Source organism: Hylaeus volcanicus, chromosome 5 (genome assembly GCF_026283585.1).
Source record: "Hylaeus volcanicus isolate JK05 chromosome 5, UHH_iyHylVolc1.0_haploid, whole genome shotgun sequence".
Classification (NCBI taxonomy): Eukaryota; Metazoa; Arthropoda; class Insecta; order Hymenoptera; family Colletidae; genus Hylaeus; species Hylaeus volcanicus.
Genome location: NC_071980.1, coordinates 21,341,675 through 21,364,119, shown reverse-complemented (window position 1 = coordinate 21,364,119; position 22,445 = coordinate 21,341,675). Strand labels below are relative to the sequence as shown.

The window sequence follows — 22,445 nt, the reverse complement described above, 5'->3', positions numbered from 1 at the left end:
AATAGTATTTCGTTTTCATTCGTTTCGTTTAAATTTAGACATGGATGTCATACTTGTCATAAATAAACAAGATTTATTAACTCTTCTGCGAACCTTAGATATATGTTTACACAGTAATGCGTTTTAATGTAATGATTTTATGTGAAAATTATATTTTATAGTTCTCTATCATGTGGTATCTTTCATTAACTTTCTTCTTGACATTTTGGAGTATTATTTTTGAAATATCTTAAGAAACGAGAATTACACTTAAACGCAATTTGTAAAATATTATTTGAAAATCTACGAAGTATCTTCGTCTATCTGGTATTTATTGCAATCTGTTACAGAAAAAGTAACAATATTCAATATTTTTGTCTTTGAAAAATTTAACATATACCTCCATAATTCAGGTGTGTTCTACACTCGAAATTAATTCGATAGCATTAGACATCATCTTATATATGAAGAGAACATCGACGACGACAAAGAGGCAATCTAATAATAAAAATGTTATTTTTTTTAAATCGCTTAAAAATTAAGATACGTCTTATAGTCCGTAAAATACGGTAAATATTTTACCCACTGGTTCATATCTTTATAACTTATAAATACTAACGTCCTCATTTTATTCTTTTCGATAAGCTCCATTGAAAAAGTTTGGAAACTATTTCTATGGAGACTAACCCGATTGTTTCATGAGACATTCATTCATAAGCAGAAATAGGTTTAATTGCAGAGTGATACGTTCTCGGAGCGCGAGTGTAATGGTTAAAGAGCAGTGCAAAGGGACACGCGATCGAGGAAAAATAATTAATAGCGCGGGAACGTAGGTTCGACTCACAATCAGTAGCAAATTAACCTTCGACAGACAATAATAATTTTTTGAAAATAAGCATTACCTTTCTATTAATTAAAATACCAATGTGAAATATATAATATATGTGAAATATGAAAATAATTGATGAGTAATACAAAACGTAAAGCTACAATACTATTCAATTATTATATTATATTTAAAAACAACTTTAAATTTCCTTACAATATGATTAAAATGCTTGTAGTTTGATATCGAATGAAAAAGAGATTAGATCGAAATTTAACAGAGATGATTACGTAATAATACTTTTCAATGCATCTTGTTGAATATTGTTGATTATAATTAAAATTAGAATTAGAATTAAATATAAATTTATGAAGAAATAACGAAAGCTGGAAAAAATTAAGAATTCATTTAATACTATGTTTACTAGAGTACGCCAGAGAGTTAGTTTACTCTACTTTTACTCTCAACAAAAGTTTAATTCCAAAAACTTCTAGGAGATAACCATTATCATTCATGGATCAATTAAAACATAAGATTAAATATATATTTTGTTCTCCACATATAAATACTTCATTCAAGATTACAAATAAATACAAATTCTAGAATAATATCAAACAAATGAAAATATTAACTTCTATCTATCGATCAATTCACCAAAATTGTGTTAATATATGTCAATAATTACAAGCTTATGTTTTTATTTATTAGTAGATAACCATTATCGTTCATGGATCGATTAAAATATGAGACTAAATATATATTTTGTTCTCCACATATAAATACCTCATTCAAACCTTGAAATAAATACAAATTCTAGAATAATATCAAACAAATGAAAATATTAACTTCTATCTATCAATGAATTCACAAAAATTTTGTTAATATATCTCGATAATTACAAGCTTACATTTTTATTTATTCGATGTACATATGTGTATATTTCGTAAATATGACCAAACGAGGTATTTTCAATTCGTCGAAGGATTCTTGACCCTGGACAATTGCCTTTGTCGTAGCCACAATACGCGGCTGTTCCTAGTACTAACGAGGAAAATCTAGAATCGTACCGCGGCGTGTTGGCCTCGCGTGCAACCGGTGATTCAAGAAAGCGCGCGAACCGTTTCTCGGTATAGCGTTATTTATCGCATTGTTCGTAATCGTGTTCGCGAAATAATTATATCGCGCAGGGCTTAATGCGTTTCGCGAATTTCGCAATGATAATTTATGCGCCGCTATAAAACCGGCGGATTTATAGGGCGGGCACGTCACGGCGCGCCGCGTTGCGAGTTTCGAACCTCGAAATTAACTTACGATGGGCAAGATTTTGCGTTGGGGAGCGCGTTGAACAGCCAGGGCGAACCTGTTCCCGTGGCTCTCGGCCTCGTAAAAGCCTCGTAAAACGGATAAGCCAAATATACACCTTTCTTGATCTGGCAGAACCAAATCAGCCGAATCATATCGGTCTTAGTGGAATATTTAGTAGTTATTTTGTAGTAATTTGTACCACAAACAACAATTTCGTACCTGTTACCGTTATCAAATCGTGACGCTGCTAGTTTAATATTGGTAGATATTTGGGTTACGCAGGTAATCGTAATGAAGTTTAGCTTGGCAGTTCGAGTTAATAGAATATATTTGTTAGATACAACTTCATGAAATACAATTCTAAGCTTTTTGGGTTAAGACACAACCCGTTGATCCACGTAGTACGTTCGTGTGTGTGAGTCCGATACAATTGATTATAGGAGCGGTAAGATATGAACTCGATCTACAAATATTAAGCTAGCAGGACCAAACGTCAGAATTAATAAAAATGAAAAAATCAAAGGGGATACATTTAGTGCTGACTTTGTACTAATTTTTGACCACAAGCAACAATTTTGTACCTGTTACCGTTATCAAGGAAATCGCTTAATATTAAGCTAGCAGCGCCACGATTTCCTTGATAACGGTAACAGGTACAATATTATTGTTTCTGGTACAAATTAGTACAAAATAAGTTCTTCCTTACATAAAAATTACAAGGAATAAATTATCTATCTATCTATCTATCTACTTGTTCGTGAAAATTTTAAATTTGTTTTCCCAAAGTCCGCCAATACCTAATTCTTTGAGATATAGAAAAAAATCTACAGTTGGCCATAGTTATCTCGTCCAAAACAAACTTTATCCAAGTGCTGTAAATTTAGCAATAATCCGTAATAATTGGAGTTCTGTTAAGAGGACTTTCCCTTCGGTATCATTCTTCTGCAGCTGGTTAGAAATTATAATCCCTGCGGGGGTGCGGGTTACTCCGCTAGTTCTGTATAAGTTTTAACGACAGCGAAGTTAAACTGTAAACTTTTGCTCCTCAGATAACCGAATATAGTTAACTCTCTTATAATGCGATTAATTTATATCGCGTTATACGAAAACCGCGTTATAAGATCGCCAGAAGTAATGAGGCTGATTCGATCTATTACATATTATATTAATTGCAACTTAAGAGCATTATGTTATGACAAATAGTTATGAAATATAATTTTAAGTACAGGGTGTTCGGTAACTGGTGGTAAAAAGGGGGTGATTCTACATGAAAAAATAAGTCGAAAATATAGAATAAAAATTCAAACTCGATTTTCTCGAAAATAAACCCTCACATGAAAAATTCCTATTCTACATTTTTAACTTATTTTTTCATGTAGAATCACTCCCTTTTTTCCTTGTACCACCAGTTACCAAACATCCTTTATATAAACGTAATACATACATGTTTACGTGTTTCAAATTATTTTATTCAGTACTAGACTTCATATAAGAATATTTAAAAAAACCATGCGAAGTAAAATTGTTAAAAGTTCTTTTTCTGACGAAAAGAAGCAACTTAGGTTTAATACAAAATTGTATGTATTAACATTTATTATCGCTATCAAATATCAATGGGCCTAATGTCATTTTCATTTTGGGATATCTTCATTTTCGTTTTCAAATATTGTTTTATTTTGCAAGTCTATATAAATATATCCATAAGGAGCTAAACAATTTTGTAATTTCTTTTCAATGTTGCACATCATACTATTGAAGTACCATTTTCAATAAAGTAAATGTTCACCGTTAATTTAATTTCTTTTGTTCCATTATTGAAATTTGCAACTCATTCTTCATCCCTATTGTTGTCAACCAATATTGCTGTCATAGCAATACAACAGTGTTGGATATTTCGACTCATTAATTTAAACTGTAATAGAACAATTCACGCTATAGGAAGACTGCTCAAGCTATTATATTAATTAAATCCGTGCATAGAGAAATTACGTTATTAGCCTATTGCGTTCTGAGAGTACTGCTTCATAGGAGAGTTCATTCTATCGGTAAAATTTTACCTCTGGCTAGCCAGCGACAAACATTTTAACGTGTCACAGAAACTTGCTCGATTCGTTCGAAGAAAAAAATAATCGAGTAAAGCAATGTCTCGCATCGGAATTCTGTCTACGCGAGCTCGCATACTTCCATTTTCGTCTGATGAACGACCACTTTAGATGGCTCGTGTGTACTCTCTTCTCGTTCGATAATTCCCGTTGCCCTAGGATTTATTGATATTATTGGAAAAGTTACTACCACCCATCACGACGCACGCAGGATCCCACGGACCATTCGTGGATCCATTTTTCTTCTTTTTTTTTCCAGCGGAGAACTCCAGCGAAGTCCTTCGCGATTGACGCGATTCGAGAGCGGTTAATGAAGTTCTTCCGTCGGTTTTCTGTTTTATAGTTGTGCTAGTGTTTAAACGGAATTCCCCTTGAAAGTTGAGTCGCGAAAACTTTTCAATTATCGAGATTTCCGTCTCTCCAGTTTCCGATCAAAGTATTTGTTTCCTCGCTGTAATTTGTCGGCTCGAGGAGTGTCTTAAAGTCTAAACTTTCTTTCCCCAGAGTGAAGGGTTAATTCGTACTACCGTCAAACGGAGTTACTTGCAACACTTTTCCACTTTAAAGCTGTTTCGTGCCAGCTCCAAGAAACATAGGCAAAGAATTATTACAGCGGGAGCTTTGTTTTCAACTCGAACGAAAACCTTACGAATTCATTTGTAATTACAGAACAATTCGTATTACACAAGAAATACCCGAGTAATTAATTTCTACACACTTTATACAACGCTTTATAACTGTTTTCTTTGCATGAGTTAATTATAATCTCTGGTTATCGTTGCACGTTGCAGTCTTATGCACGACTCGGTCGAAAAAAGTCGTACAGCTTCTTTCTTCTTTCAAAGCCAGCAACAATTTACCATTTTCTATTTAAACAAATTTGTAAAACAATATAATGACTAGACTGCGGATCTTTATGCAAAATAAAATCTTAGCAAACGTACCCACAAAAATTGAACCTAAATAGGAATTCATTTTACTCTGTAAATAATATAATATAATATAATAACTCTACTTTCAATGTTTTTTTATATTACAGCATATTGTGTGCATTTTGTAGTTTCTTACACATTTAAATTTCCTATAAATACATAAAAATCTGCAGTCTAATGATGACATATCAGAAGCAAACGATCACAGTGAATGAGCAGCTTCCTCTAAAGTATCTGTATCTTTTAAACGGGTGAATTCCCGAAGTTAAAATTTTATATTTGGTGTCCTCCCACACTCTTCATAACATCCTCCAAATTTCGTATCAATTGGCCACCGGTAACTTTCGTAATAATATTCATATCTCATTCAAATTCACATTTTGTGACAGTTAACTTTCAGAATTAATTTGTTTAGTTTTTCAGTGAAGAGCACTGTCATCTATACGTATATAATAATACGAATGGCAATATTATTCTCTTCCTTTTGTAGTTTTTACTCGTGTTTTACACGAAGGACCTAGACACTTTTAATAAAAAGGATCTAAACATCACGACGATCAATATATCACTGTATAACATAATAAATTGTCAGTCGGAATACAGTGTGACTCCTGGCACTATATCCTTGTACAATGCGACTGTAATCGACAAATGAAGATTGCAAAAATGTGTGAGAGCAAACCTTCTCTCTCTGAAAATTTGCAATTTCACTTATCATGAAGCGTTGCTCACAACGAAACCTTTCTAGGTGTCCGACCTCCGATTGTTTTGATTTTTGAATATGTTTTAACCCCTTCAGTAATCATTAAAAAATTAAAAAATGGAAAAAATAACATGATAGAAATACAGTGAGTAAGGACAGGGCGAATTATTAAGCTGATAATAGACCAGAGCTTTTGTACTTAACATTATATAAAAGTAGGACTTTATTATCTTAGCTATTACATACAACGCGACACAGAAACATACTCACGAGAGTGAGTCATCAAACTGAAAAAAAAGCATTCACACATAATGCTCACTGTACGCATTGACTGATACTTTCTCAACATAACACATTTTTTTTATGAACGAATTTTATTTACTGAACATATATATCCCTCATAAAAGCCATTTCGGGCCCAAAATGGGACTGAAAGTTGATATCTACTGATTAATTTTGGTAACAAGCTTTCCTTATCAGTAGGAGCTTAAATGAAGAATAGTTGTAGAAATAAATGGTGAACATTTCGTTAAATGAAATGTTTAGAAAAAGTTCCGAGAAAAATCTAAAAACATCCACAGCAACTTCATCTACTGTTACGTTTCCTGAAACATCTCCGTTTCATCGTTCTTTCCGCATGCATGGGTTTCGTTGTCGACGGCCGGACGCCACGCATTCTCGAATTACGCAAGACGCGTACGACAATCATCCTAACAGGTAACGCAACGGCGAATTGCGATAATTGGAGCCCGAGAGGTACATCGCGGTAGCTGGGATCGGACGCGACCTAATTCGATTACAAGGCAATGTTCTGGTCGCAATTATTACCCCGGGGCTAACCGCGTTAGGTCGTCAGACGGGACTGCAACCTGCTGCTCGGCCGATGCCCATCGAGTGGCAATCGCTTCTCCGACTTGCAATAACTATACCAATTAACAGTGAATGCCCGAGCGTGCGTGTCCCCCGAGGAGACGGCGTTAATATGAACGCACGAATTGTGGGCGCGTCAAGTTCACTGACACAGCAACGAGCGTCATGAGATCACGAAATTGCGTCGGAAATTCGCGGAAGATTTGCTCGGATGATTTAGGTATGCCAGTGCTCCGCAACCTTTTATCTTTCGTAACAATGTTTCATCGATAATTTCGCAGCACACCACAAGTAAAAGCTTGTAAATACATAAACTACAATAATACGTACATGTTTTTATTAAGTAAACAGCACAATAAAATTGCTCTATGTATGTAGATATTTACTTTCATTTAAGTTTTATACATATAAAGCAGTTTGAATTGTACACCAACACAAGGATAAAAATGTATAGTTACAGAATATGTAAAAAATGTCCTTTATAAATTTAAATATAAAGTTTGTTGTTTGGTATTTACTTATGCCCATTTAATCAAAGTTAATTAACAGAAGTGCGGCGTCATGCAGACACAAAACGACGCTTGAGCATACATATAATGTATGGTATCTACATGTTTTTGTTCTGTGTATAATTTCAACTCGGATAAATTACATATTGGCCAAAAATTAGAGGAGTATATGACTTAGAAAAATTGTAACTAATGTAGCGGTTAAGAAGTTTTTCGATGAGTGGCTGATCGTCATTGAACGTCTGTAACTTTTTACATGCGTCCACTATACTTCGTTTTAATGATTAAAAATCATTAGTAGATATATCATACATTTTTTGCTTGAGTGCACCCCAAAGAAGCTCTAATAGCGTTAAGTATCAATGATCTTCAAAACAAGGAAATGATTCATGTATAATTCAAATTATAATTCTGTAACGTCAGAAATCAATAGCTCTCGAACGAAACGTTTGCGAGGATATTTCTGCAGGATATTTTTGTTTGTTTTCTGGGTCTTAAATTCATCTTTTAAGTTTGGCCATTTAATTTAGGAACACCCTGTATAAATAAATTCGTTTGCCCCTAATACCTATAATTTCACAGTCACCGCGATTCTGTATGATTAAACTGGAATAAATACAACATCGTGCAGGTCAGCTACGCTAAAAGCACGAAATGGTCTGAGTACTATAAACAAAAACACCGAAAGCAAGGAAACCAGTGGTAGAATGAAAATTAAACCGTTATCGTGGTACTCCGAAGGAAATATGAGAGATAAGTAAACCCGGAACGTTGGTAATAAACAAACCCGAGTACCAGGTGTTCGCAGTGGTGGTAATCGAGTTGGACATTTAACGAGATAATTTGCTGTCATGGTTTTAACGCGGATCAAAAGCTTTGCGGTGGAATTTTCTGACTTATAGGAGACAACATTTTGCATTGTACGTTACAAGAATAGGAAGTAGGCGAGTTAAATCCAACCATTGCTCTCGTAATGTTTGCTTATCGTGCGAGATTTGTACGCTGGATATAAATGTTCGTTTCTTCATAATATCTGATTCTTGTAATTAAATTCTTGTAAGAGGTTTCTTCGTTAGAATGGTTATTTGCATATTTGCGTCTATTAAGTTGATTCATCTGGTACGTATCGATGATATTTAAACAATTTGATACTGAAATAAGACATTTGTACTGTCTCATATGTTTCTTTTATCATTGTTTATTCTTATCGAAAAAATGAAACTTGTTTTAATACTTTATAGAATAAATCTGAAATTCTCTGTGAAATAAATCAAATTGTTGTTTTGATACGTATCATTGATAACGCATTGAACAATAATAAATATAATTTAAATTCCTTCAAAATATATACTTTTGTTTTTTCTCTTTCAAGGATCTCCATCTAATAATCTTTAATTTGTATGAAGTCGTTTGCAAGGGGTTAGAAGTCTTTTATAATCCTTTAAATTCAATGTTTAATTTTTCCAAGATCATTTTCCACCAGGTTTCAATATTACTCAATATCAAACTCTTTAAAATCTTCAACCAAGACATACATATTTATACTTCGCAATTAATGATTTATTATTTCTCAAATAATATCCACGTCATTTTCAATATATATATTCCACTGAAAAATGACAACAGAGTTCTATTATTATTATGAATAAATTTATGCTCGTAATATAACACGTCTCTCAAAACTAATAACGTCGTTACTAATTGCTAAAACATAATAAAATGTGACTGGCTAAGTCTTCTTTTTCAAAACGATATTTTTATTAGAACAAAAATTATGCCAGTAATAGTTCAGGTTAAAGTCATTATTTTTACTTCTGTTCTTGAAAAAGTAGTACTGCACTTGTTAGCTCGCTATGTTGCGAAACCAACAAAAATGAAACAAATGTTTAAAAATCGTTTTGAATAAAATTTCACGATGAATTTGAATATGCAAAGAGAATCAAGATCCAGTATAGTCCCTGAGTTCGAGCCAACGAAAATTTATGCTAAGTTTCTGTGTTGGTCGAGTGGTCAGGTTGCGAGAGAAACAGGTAGGAAAGAAACGGCTCGGTTCGCTGCACCTGACTATTTATAACGAATCAATACGAGCAGCCGGTCGTCGCGTTCTTCACGTGCTCTACGTTTGCACGTGCAAAACGACGAGTACGCGACCAACGACATTTATTTCACGTAAAAGCGGTAAATAAATATAGGAAGTCAATTACACAGGAATTGTTTAAAGAACACATTTTATTTATAAAGAGTATCCATAAGTAAAGTATAATTTTTTTTCTTCTAATATAGTATTTTTGGGCTAGTAACGCCAGCAATAAAATCACAGGACGTGAATTCTTCTTTAAAATATATCAGTCATGATTAATAAACGAAGTTTTAAATAGCTCATCGGCATACTTTTATTTTTATTAACATCAGTCTAAAAATATTACGTTAGAAGAAAACATACTTTAGTTAAAGCATACTTTAAAAAGTGTGTTTGTATATTTTTTACTATATACGTTTTAGTCGCAGGATTCTTTAAATCAAATTCTACTATTTATCTGTTTATTATTGATATCATATCCTTTTTATATCTCTGCTAACCCATCGGTGTTGTATGAAGTTTCGTCTGGTAGTTTCGAACAGTTTAATTCTTCAACTTGAAAGGAATAGGGAATATCGATTTCGATTTGTCCTTAGTATATTAACAAAAATCTTTAGAATAATTAGATTTTGAAAACCGTAGTTCGGAGGACAAAGGCATATGTGCTGAAGATTCACTCCAAATTTGAAGTCATTCGATCTACTAGAACTTGAGATATGATGGCAACCATTTCAGAAAAAAATATGGTTACAAGAAAATCGCGTTTAAAATTTTTCATACCAAGTACCTATACCTACGATTACGATTAAAACCCAATCCTCGCTTACTTCCTTGTTAAAAATGAATGTCACTTTTGCACATTTTACACATTAACAATAAAGAAATTATACTAAAAACTGCAAAGAAATTTAAAATGCATGACAAAACGCCATGAACTTTTTCGAATACCCATTATTTTTAAAGATCTACACTTCGAGACAATGCATCAGAAAAAATCAATATGTTGAAATTTCCCGAGTAGAATACCCTCTTAAGGGAAATTAGAATTTTTAGCAAGCATACATGCACATAAACAGTGAATCGCTCGAGAGTGAAGCGAATTGAGGGTTGCCAAGGCACGAATCGGGCGCATGATGGACGCGAGACTCGTGCAACGTGCATCGCGAAGTATCCGACCGATTATACATTCGATAGGATAGTAGGTGGCGTCCGATTCGCATTGGATCTCGCGAGATAATCGCTTCTGTTCGTGCCTGCTATAACTTAGGCGTTAACTGGACGAAGCATGGATTTGTCGTGCGCGAGATTAACGAGCTGGGCGTGCGCGAACTGCGATTTATCGTCGCGGACGGACAGCTCGCGAGAAATATCGTTTTTCCGGGGATTTAATTTTCCATCGAGCAGCCGTTGTAACGGGGATGATTAAAATCGACAGCTTACTATTATGCCCGCTGTATGACTGGCAGGGAAATTATAAGGTGCATTCCACGGACGAGTGTTCTGTCTAATTGCGTTATTAAGTTTGCGTGCAATAGTGGCGAATGGTCGAAAGTCGAAGCGAATACAGTTATTTACGAAAATATGATAATTTCGCCCACGTATGATAATGTTTGATGCAATTTAACAGTTTGGGGGTTATGGTTACTAATATTGATGAATTTGTACTTTAATCCTTATTAATAGATTGGAGGGAGTTTATGCATTTATGGCAAATATGGGGAAATCTGTGAGAATGTGCAGAAATTAAAAGTATGTAAAATATTAATCCTCTATGGGTAGAATTCTTCTCTCTGTAGACAATTTGCAAGTAATTTAGTTTGATATTTCAGGTTGACGATGCTGGTGACCATCGTCACTATTGTGATTGGTTATCAAAGGCATCATATAATTAACTCTTTCCACTCGAGGCCTTTTTTTCTAGTATTTGCCAGCAACTCGAGATGTTTTTTAGCATTTTATTGCCATGAATTCTAAGCTATCTAGATTTGAGAATAAGGTCATCTTTACCTCACCGACAATCATTTTATTGATAGTTCGAGTTCCAAAGAAATTAAACCTAAAGAAACATTAGGTATTGTAGATTTGCTGTGTGAAACCTAATGGTGTTTGAGAGTCGCCTCTCGAGTGCAAAGGGTTAAGATATCATCTTACGGAAAAGCTAAAATTATTTCGTAAACTGTCGATATAGTAACATGTGATCTGAAAGTAACACGAACCCATAGAGGCTTAACAAATAAAATGCATGTTATATCGTTTAGAACATAAGATATATTTTCATTCAAGTTTCAGTTTTTCTCTATACGAAAATATGAATTGGCGTAACTATTCACAGTCTACTTACTAATATATTTAAAATGATAAATTATCTGTAATTTTGTTTGTCTTTTTTTGATATCTTTGAAAAAATATGAAAATATTTTCATTGTACTTAAATTTTAGTCATTTTCTGTCGACATTTCGATTTTCTTTTGGATATCATATATTTCTGTGGGGTATAATATAATATTTTACATATTAATTAAATTTGCTCGAAATAAATACTAGCTTTAGGGTTAACTCTTTTATACAGGCTACTTCCATTTTTCCATGCATAACTCTGTAAAATAAATAACGTAATGGAACGACTTTTTAAAATTGATTAAATACGTAATATATATTATGACTGGATATTTTTGCGAATGATTCATGTTTTTATCCATTGAACGTTTCTTTGATACTAAATCTTTTTCATCCACTGTTAACACGTTAATGATCAAAATAGGAGGTATTAACATCTGAGATGTAGATCATTCAAAACGTTAATGAAAGAATGTCTTTTCTTCTAAACGCGTATAGCATGTATATTATTGATATTTTATATATTCTTACATTTGAGGAGATTCTCATAAATTTATCCATACATTCATTTGCCATAAATGCATAAACATCCGCAGTCTAGTTATAATACAACACTGCTTGTACTTATTAATCGTATTATATGTATAAATACTTTTTCTTTACTATCGCTGAAGAATAACTATATATCTATATACATATAAGTTTCTATATTTGTGTAAATACGGATTTACATAGAGCCACGTTCTAATTATAACAAACTACCAGGAAAGCCATCACTTTTTTCAAAAACACAAAATTGAACAAGATCCACCGATAATTTATAATACGCCCCTAGCAACCGTCAGTAATTATCGCGACTCTAAATTTGTATTAAAAACAAAAGAATCGAAGGGTGAAAATAATGATACACAGAATTGACTAGCTAATAAAGCGAACAAATCTCGTCGATCCACTTGTCTCTGCGATTTCGTTTGGTCTTTATCTTTTTGGACGAATTCGCTGCATTCTTACGATAATGTTCTGGCGTTCCAGTTCGTTCGAATTTATGCAGCGAGGCAACGAATGAAATTTCGAATCGCTGGGAAAACAATAAACCGTTTAACGACCGATCGGTCGGGGAGAAAGGCCAAAATGTTCGTCGCTATGGTGCTGCACAAGCACAGCAAGCACAACAATAGGAATAACTCGAATCACCATTCAAGCAACAACAACTCTAACCGAACGACCAACAATCTGAACAACAACAACGTCATCAACAATAATGTCAACAATCTGAATCAGGCGTTCAACACCAGGGCGGTAAGTTTTGAAATTATGGAATATTTCTTACGAGACGTTTCTTGGTTCCTCTTGTCTCTGAGAGAAAAATTCATTTTTATTTGGAATAGTTTCAAAGTGTCACGATTTTCCTCTCTTGTACATATAGGTCATTAATTTCAATGCACGATCATAATTATGATTTTTTCAAGGTAGGCACGTAAAAAGCTATTTTATGGAAAATTCATATTTATCGAAGTAATCGCATTTGAATTTATTGACAGGATGTTCGAACAATTAAGGTAGATGATTTATTCAAATTGTTCGTAAATTACAGTACCCAGCCTGACAGAATAGAAAGTTTCGTAGAATTTTTGTTTTCCTTGGAATGTGAGAAATAATAAAGAGTGAATTTTACGAAATTTATTTTCTACTTAATAGAAATAGATATCTAATAAAAGTTGCGAATCTATTAATATCAATTATATCATTTATGTTTCACTATGTTTATGTTAATTAGCGAATATATTTTATTAACAGTTATTTTTTTTTAATATCACATTAGCAATAATAAAAAACAGTTCAGTTTTCTTTTTATTGTATGTCTGCTGCAGTCTGCTGCTGCGTGTTCTTAAAATTTCTTTTACCAAACTTGGATACTATTAATTTCTTCATTGTACCCGAAGTAATATTATCTCATTTATTTTGTAATATTTCGTCATAAATGTTTTTGATATATTGAACATTCTTCCTGAAATTTTATATCTAAACGATCCCATAGTTCCGCTATAAAATTGAATACACCACACAACATTTAGTATTATTGAATGTTGTTAAATACACATCCTATATAGAATTTAGCAACAAAAGTTGTACAGTAATAATTTGCGGTGTATATTAATTATTCATTAAACTCAGTAAGTGTCCACATATTTACGATCGGGGGTGTACATATTGCTAACAGCTAACAGAGATTCAAAGCAGCCCGCGCCGGAAGTTGCACTTGTAAATTTCAACTGCTTATATTTCGAGAACGAAGCCGTAGTTCGCAAATTGCTACAGGACTTTTCGATTCGTACTGGTATGAGGACCTTATCCCCGAAACGGCGCCCACATATTAAGAAACACCCTGTATAAATTCTGCGCATACACCTGTTGCTTTCTGCCCCGAAACGAAACCCGTTCGATTAATCGAAGTGACAGTAAGCTTGCCGAACAGTCGCAATTAAGCGCGCGGTAGGAAACGCATTGAAACCGGTAATACTTGAAATCGCGTTAAAAACCGTTATCCACCGTTGACAGTGCGAAACAAATTTTTCACCTAGCGTGTCGCGTGTACGGTCAGGTGAAAATTTTCCACTTCCATTCCGCGATTTAATTCACCGTTCGAAATGTTACCCGGTCATTCGCGCACTTTTGGCCGACGTTGTTACGTAGCAGATCGCAATAAAACGTTGGTCCCGTTTAATCAACCGTGACACTTTATTTAACGAATTCGCTACCGCTGACGTGAATTCACGTCGCTTCAAATTCTATTCCCAGTTACGAAAAAATTCTGAAAATCTTTTTATTTTATACTCTACATATTTACAACATTTGAATTTCAAAGCATATTTTGTCATTTTTATTTTCGCCTTATCGATACAAATTTGCGATGTCCTGGTTCAGAATTTACGTCTGCCTAGCTAGCCACTCTACTTAAATAAAATTTAAGGAAAAAATTGCATAATAATGCACTATTTAAGTAAGACAAAAAAAAAATAATTTTCTTTTTCATTTGTCAAAGTACATATATTTAAAAATCCGTTGTTAAAATTTGTGGAGGTTATATCTTGACGACCATAAAGATGTCGACAGAAGCTATTTTAACGTTAATATAAGTCAATAAATAAATATCATAAGGTCTGTACAAGAATATTTTTATACTCTTTCTTAATATTATTATAAGTAGAAAGAACACCGGAGTCGTTCTTAAATTTATAGACTTCGAAAGAAATCTGTAAAGTATGCTTAATCTTTCGTTCGTTACGTCAGAAATATCCCTTAAGTTTCATTCGTCTTTCTGTATTCGTGGAAAAATGAATTTACATAAACATCCGCAGTATAATAATCAGTAGACTTAGGGTCTTATGCATTTATGATATAAATTAATATAATAAACAAATGCTAAACGTAGCCAAAGAATATGCGTACTACTGCAAAATAAAATAACAATATCATTATAACAATTGTAGAATATATTCAACATATCTTATATCATGTACATTTTACGTACGTTTCCTATATTATCATACGTCATAAATGCATAAACATTCGCAGTATAGCAATGAGTGAATGCACAGTATCGCTCGAACGATGAGAATGTCGCAAAAGCATATTCAAAGTGGCAAGAGCGTCGCGAACCGAGAAAGTTTCCAAACTTCTGCTTGGCACAAGTAAACGTCCGTTTTTTTTTTGGATTTCTTTGGTAACGTTTTGCGCGCCATTTCGCCCGATCTTTCGTCCCACTAATTTTGCATTCTCGCGTTTCCTTTCTCTGTGGACGAGGAACGAGACGCCTGGGAACATAACTTTGCGGGATAGAGACGCGACTTTCTGGCACGATTCGGCGAGAATTCTTATCTGTCGTCGGCTGCTCCTTTTCGGCGCGACGAACGTCGCAGGGAAAAGAAAAATTTTTCCGCTCGAAGGGGAATCGCGTTCGCGACGAAAAGGGGAGTTATCTTCGCTGGTGCAGAAATCCCATGAAAACGATTTCGCTGACGCGGACGAGCGTCGTCTCGCCATGCGGATGCTGCGACGTTTACGAATTCTCCTCTTCCCGTCGTCGTTACGATGCTCTCATCCTCCCCGCCACCTTTCCCCATTACCTTTTACCCGGCTTTCTTAATTCCATTCGTAATTCACTTTTATTTTACGCCTCGATTCCTGGACTCGAGACTCTCTTTTTCGCGAGGAGACGTGTTGCTTCGTGTAGAAACACGGATGTACATGGATTTCAGGTTGCAGGTGACATTCCGAAGCGTTCTATGCGACATTTTGTGTATTTGATTAGTTTCCTTGCTCTTTGTAAATTGTATGCATAGTTAACTGAATTGAATCACGCTGGATGTTTATTTGAGTTGTTATACTTTTTATAAATAAGGTGAAAATGTATTTACAGTGAAACTTTTTGTAACGAAAAACTGACAGTGAGAGAGTAGTGATGGAGCATGTTGTTGACTGTAATGCATAAGTGGGGGTAACGCACAACTCTCACCTGTACAGTGTAGTTTAAAAGTAACTACGAAAGTTACGCCTACGGAAGGGATTAAAGTGTTCCACTTTTAATGCGCGGGATTCCACGGTACTGATTTTCAAATGTTGAGTTCAGATTTAGAATCAGTGCCACCATTAACCCCTGTACACCAAGTTTCATCCAAATAGAGTCACAATTGCATTTTGGTCCACTATATTGGATTCGCCATTTTGAATTTGTAAATTCTGTGTTCAGATTTGGAATCCGTGCCTCCAAAACCCTTGTATATCAAGTTTCATTCAAATCCAGTCACTTTTCACATTTTGTCCTGCTATATTGGATCCGCCATTTTGAATTTTTAAATGTTGAGTTCACATTTAGAATCAGTGCCACCATTAACCCCTGCATACCAAGTTTCACCCAAATAGAGTCACTTTTTGCATTTTTATCCACCATATTGGATCCGCCATTTTGAATTTGTAAATTCTGTGTTCAGATTTGAAATCAGCGCCTCCAAAAACCCTTGTATACCAAATTTCATCGAGATCGATGAAAAGGAAAAAGAGATATACTTGTATCTCTTCTAAACAACTTAAAGGGGTTGTCCATCCAGGAAATGGAGGGGTTTTCCTTCCAGGAAATACTACAATGTTTACTAGTATTTCTTGGAATTTCGTAGTACGTATGTCCAAGAAGTAGTAGTAAACTGGGTCATTCATGCTTCCATATGTATTATTACTAAAGGGTCTATTAAATACGAAACTTTAAAGTGCTGTAACTCTGTGTAGAATCGTCCAATTCGGTTCTAACAAAATCCAAATTAAAGAGCGGAATTTCTACCATTTATCAGATGGTTATTATTGTTAGATACTCTTAAACAATTGCTTTTTTTTAAATATTTTATATTTAACAAACTTGAATACATATAGGATAATAATTGGTAAGGATATTTTCGATTGGAATACTGGATATTTTTTTCAAGTTGTTATGTTTCTTACAATCAAGTTAGAAATGTTTTTATTTTATTATTTTGTTTATAAGAGACTCCAATTCAGATTTATGTAAGCCCATGACAAAAATTAGTAAGAACTGTAGAATAGAATTTGCCAGCACGAGACTTCTTTTGCCAGAAATTTCAACTTTATAATAATAAAATTTATCATTTACGAAGTACGGGAAGAAATTCTTGAAACGTCCCTTTTTAACGATCTGCAATTGCCAACAAATGCACTCTTTCGACCACGAGGTTGCGACGCAATACACCTTAACAATACACTCTCACGGCCGAACCGACTGATTCGTCTCGACCAGTTCGTTAGAATCGGACACATTGTTCCAATTTCAATTCCCTCTGCATGCACATATGTATGCGTGTATCCAGGTTATATACATCCACGGATGGATGAGAATCGCGAACTCCGTGTTTGAAGTTGAAATGGGTCAACATTGGTCGAGTAACGATGGATAAATACGTTCGAGAGGGCAACGGTCTCGCGAGCGTCGTAACGTCAACTTTATCGCTTCGTTAAAAAATGTGGTAATTGTTTTCAGTGATATTGTTCAATTCCCTCGGTTCATTAAGCGAGCGTGTACGATTCGTTTGTCACTGCAGCGACCAAATTAACAGTACCTACAGCTAGCAATTGCATTTACGGAAGTATCTAAAACACGTCCTTCCCTCTCTTTCGCTCTCACTCTCTGTCTCTCTCTGTTCTGACTCCATTAAATACAGGTGATGTAATGTGCCCTGTCTTTTAATCATTTTTATTGATTAAAAGGAATACCTGGATCCTGTAATCAAAGTGAGTAAACATGTAATGGATTTAGGAAATTCTTAAGAGGGTAGTTGGACAAAGTTAGGTTGAGGAATTCTCTTCGTCATATTGTCAGACTCTAATCAACCATGCAGATAGAGACTATGGAAAAATCTATATAAAATATCAAATGATAGTAAACAGAGTGGATGTTTATGCAAATTCATATTCTTACATGTACAGAAAAAATAATTTAAACTTAAATGAAAGTATGTCCTATTTTATATATTTATACGTTTGTGCACATTCTCACATATTTCCCCATATTTTCATTCGCCATAAATGCATAAACATCCGCACTTTAATAATAAATAGTGTTCACACAGTTTGATCAAGTTCGTTTTAGACAATAATCGACTGCACTATCTAAATATAATAGCAACCAGTACGACTACCATGTTTGCAAAAAATACAACTATAATTAAAGCCTTTAAAAGACCCTTTATACAGACATAATATATTTCTTACTTTTAATTTTTATTTATTTCACATTTTATTCACATTGTATATCTTTTAGTCAGTTCTATTACTCTGAACCTTTTTACAAACTTGTTACGTATTCTGCGGACACTCTAATGTTCGACGAATTGCTCGCAGGGGACGCTGTCCCAGGGCATGTAATAAACAAACCTTCTCCCTCTTTCCGTCCAAATAATTATTTCACTTCCGCCTCTAGAGTGAATCGCATAGAATAAACGTTGATCCAATACCCGTGGACGATACGAGGTTATCGCGAGCTGCATTTTGTTCGCGATCCAATTTCGCTTCAATTTCTGTCGCGGATTGACTCGATATCGATAGGTAGCCTGCCTATCGATATTCGTTCGGCTGCCAGCTCTCCTTTTATTCCAAAACTTGCCCAATTGTTTTTTATCCCCCGTCCTGGAATTTCCTCTTTTATTTCTTTTTCTTTTTTTTTTTATTTATCGTTCTTTTTTCCTGTCCGTTTCGTCATCCCTTTCGAGTAATTTCCCTGCGGCGCGATTTGCATCCTGTTTGCTGGCAGGCGGTCGGTTTATTTTTCGAGGACGAAAGGGAGGAGGACTACGAATAAGTTAATTGCATCTATCGGGACGCTCCGTCTCGGCCTCGGTCGGTGCTTCAAGAGGTTTGCATGCAAATGAAGTCAGCGAGATTAAGCCCTTTGTGTTATTCGGTCCTGATAACAAACGTGTTAGAGGACCCCGCCCGAAACGCTATAAATTAACAACTAGATTAAACTGTCCATCACCGACGGCTCCATGTCCCGTCGCCGCGTAGTTTTGCATTCCAAAGGCTTTTCCTTCGATGTCGTTCAAATACTGCTTCAAACGAAACCTTCCGATTCTCTGTTTTGCCCTTCCCTCTGGCCCTTTAATGAAAAAAGGAAATGAATGAAATCCGTGTACAATAGGCAGGGCCCTCTTAAGAGGAGGGAGCTTATCTAGAATGGCCCCCCAAAAAAGGAGCACTTTGATGAATTTTTTGGGAACGAACGAAAAATTTTCTGGTGATAAGACCCTGTAATGCCTAGGTTCTTTTTTCAGGTAGAAAAAAGAAATTGTCTTTGTAAAATTGTTAGAATATTTTTGACAAATGACACATGAATTTTTTAATTTTAAAAGTGGTGTCCTCTTGTATCAAACAATAGAAGCGTAATGGTATAATACCATTATTATTGGTAATTAATTTCTTGTAAGTAAATATCGATGAACATATATGTCCACCTAGGCGTTAAAGGTTTAAGGGTATTCGAAAGAAATGGTTCAGTGCGTGTGTTAGAATTTTTCTATTTGAAAACAGCTTAAATGAACAAAGTTGCGGCGTTGTTACGGTTTATAACATTTTTGACAATGTTTATTCAAATATTAATGACTAATAATAGATACTTTGATATGTTATTCAAAAATGCCTGATCTTTTTAATTTCGGATAATCCAGCTCTGCTTTAGATAATTATGTTATGTGTGTACCTACGTTGAAAACCACTTATGAATCTTTAATCTATTTGAATTAACAAGCACAATAACCTGATTATCGCTAATGAAAAATTAAACCAGAACTTGGTGGATAAAATTTGTCTCATATTTTTTTAGATAAATAAATAAGATATGAACAACAAATAATGGATGAATAATTTTTAATCTAACTTATTCATTTATCTAAAAAAATATAAGACAAATTTTATCCGCCAAGTTCTGGTTTAATTTTTCATTAGCGATAATCAGGTAGAAACTTGTTTACCGTCGCTCCTGAATAAATTAAACTTCCTCTTTAACGATGCAAACGTGTCCATTAATGAAGCAGCCGGATTAAGCTTTCGATCGCTCGTCGCAACGAACGTGTTAAAGGACTCTCTCGAAACGACCATAAATCGTCCAGTGGATTAAGTCGTTTATCATGCGACGCGACACGTCCCTATATCATTTGCAGCACCGAATCCTTCAATCGCGGTCCAAATCGCCGCAGTAAATCAAACCTTGGATGATTTAACCTCGATCCGGGTCGAGATTTTCGCGCTACGTTCACAAAATTTCAAAATCATGCGTCGCTATGGACCGGTGGATACAGAATATCCAATGAGGTGTTCGAAAATTGTCGATATGGGTTCATTCGTTTTGGGGAATCGCAAGTTTTCAATAGTAAATTTTTAAATTTACTTATTCTCGTGGCAGACGAATTTTAAGTGGGCTTTTGTTTTTCTGATTTACTCTAATACACGAAAATCAAAGCAATCTTTATCTATAAATCGATTTTGGCATACAAATATACTTTAATATTGTACATTTTTTAATTCTAAAAGGTATCATGATCCTAAACAACAGTAATTTTGTTATAAAAGCAAACGTAGGATGTGTGTCAATATCCCTCAAGAAGTTAAGTTTGATTTGATTTGATTTGAAGTGATTTGATTCTATGATACACTTGACTAATAGGAATTAGATTAAATTGTTCAATTGTTGTTTTTTTCCTTAAAAAAAAAAGCAGGATCTCTACTGCGTGATGTCAGGAAAAAGGTCTTTCAAGTTTCTAATTTTTATTTTTTAAACTAAACATCTTCCGAATAGACTGTAAATGTAGAAAAATTCCGCCTTATCATTCCCTATAAGTTAATAATTTTGTTTTTAAATTCCCACCTCTATGTCTCTTAGAATTTCCAGCAAAAATCATTCCGCGGTCATAGTGTTAATGGCAGTAGTGTTGGTAAATAATTGATGCGCAAAGTATTAAGTCTTGATTGCGTTCCTTTTGCGAATGAAACACACTTAACCCTGGCCGCCATTGCAATTGCAGCATTTTCTATCTCGAAGAAGACGCGAAAGAGAAGGGTGAACATTAAACGCGACCGCCAGAGGGTGAAAGTGTTGCTACGTGGCAGGGAACAAAAGCAGTTAAATGGATCGAGGAGAAAGTGAATTAACGCTTCTTTTCGTTAAAAGACACCCCTCTTGATATCGAACCGACACGTCGACTCTTTCATCTTCCTTGCCCCTGCAGAATTTCGGAATTTCGCCGATCCTGTTCGCCTACTGCAACATCATCTTGCGATTAAAAAGATACTTGAAATCGAGCACAATGTGGACTGTTTAGTTACGTTAGTCTATTAATTTTGAATGATTTTTATTTTCAATAGTGTACTCCAGATCTACTCCCTGTGCTCATCATCTTTTTGATTATTTGAGTTTGTATTTTTGTCCGTGTAATACTAAACGTGATGTATCCCAAATTATCACTTTTTGGTATAATGGTACAAATGCATATTGCACTTGCACTTGTGTATTTGTTGTTTAAATTGAACTACGTATCTTTCTTTGTATAACTTGTTTCTTATCATTTTGCATATAATAGGATTCAAGTGTAATTATTAAAGACTTAATACTTTATGAGGTATTTTTTATTCTATGCTAGGAAATTATTTTATTCCAGCAAGTATACAAATGTAAAGGGCTTTACAAAGATGGTTTTAAGAGTCTATTTTTTGCTTTTCTTTTTTTTAAATAAGTCTGCAGACGTAGTCATTGTAGACAATTAAACAATATCATCTTTCACATTTAATTGTATTTGTGTACACTTTAATTTAGAATTAAAAAAAAAAATTGATATATTCATGAGCGCAAAATTTTTTTTCTTACGGATTTGAAGAGTGCACAAATAGTGCATTATTATGCAATTTTTTCCTTAAATTTTATTTAAGTGGGTGGGCTAGCTAGGCAGACGTGTGGCATCGTATCAGGTGAGAATGAATATTGCGAAGAAAAAAAAACCGATACCCCGATTTTTCCTTATAATTTCAATCGAGAGAAATGAAAGAATGGACTGTAGCGTAACGTACTGCAAAAAAGGTCAGTTGGACACGGACAAAAGGACCTCGATAAGCCCGATGCTCGCAGAATATAGCGTGCTTTCAAGGAAGCCCAATAAATTCCTATTCTTGCCATGAAATCGGAAGTCTGTTCTATTCGACTCGAGTGTTCGTTTCTTTGGCGTCGGATGTATTCAACCGCGGAACACGAG

The 22,445-nt window shown here is 34.5% G+C and overlaps 1 protein-coding gene across 2 annotated transcripts in view; it reads left to right on the top strand.

Moving 5' to 3' along the window:
- Positions 1 to 22,445, top strand: part of LOC128876311 (serine/threonine-protein kinase 25) — a 250,957-nt gene that overhangs the window by 91,912 nt on the left and 136,600 nt on the right. Inside the window, exon 2 of one of the 2 annotated variants that reach the window (XM_054122565.1) lies at positions 12,676 to 12,942. The exons of the other annotated variant lie outside the window; for it this stretch is intronic. Within the exon in view, the coding sequence (XP_053978540.1) occupies positions 12,706 to 12,942 (237 nt within the window). The 5' untranslated portion in view covers positions 12,676 to 12,705. The remainder of the gene's footprint in view (positions 1 to 12,675; positions 12,943 to 22,445) is intronic. 2 annotated transcript variants of the gene reach the window in all.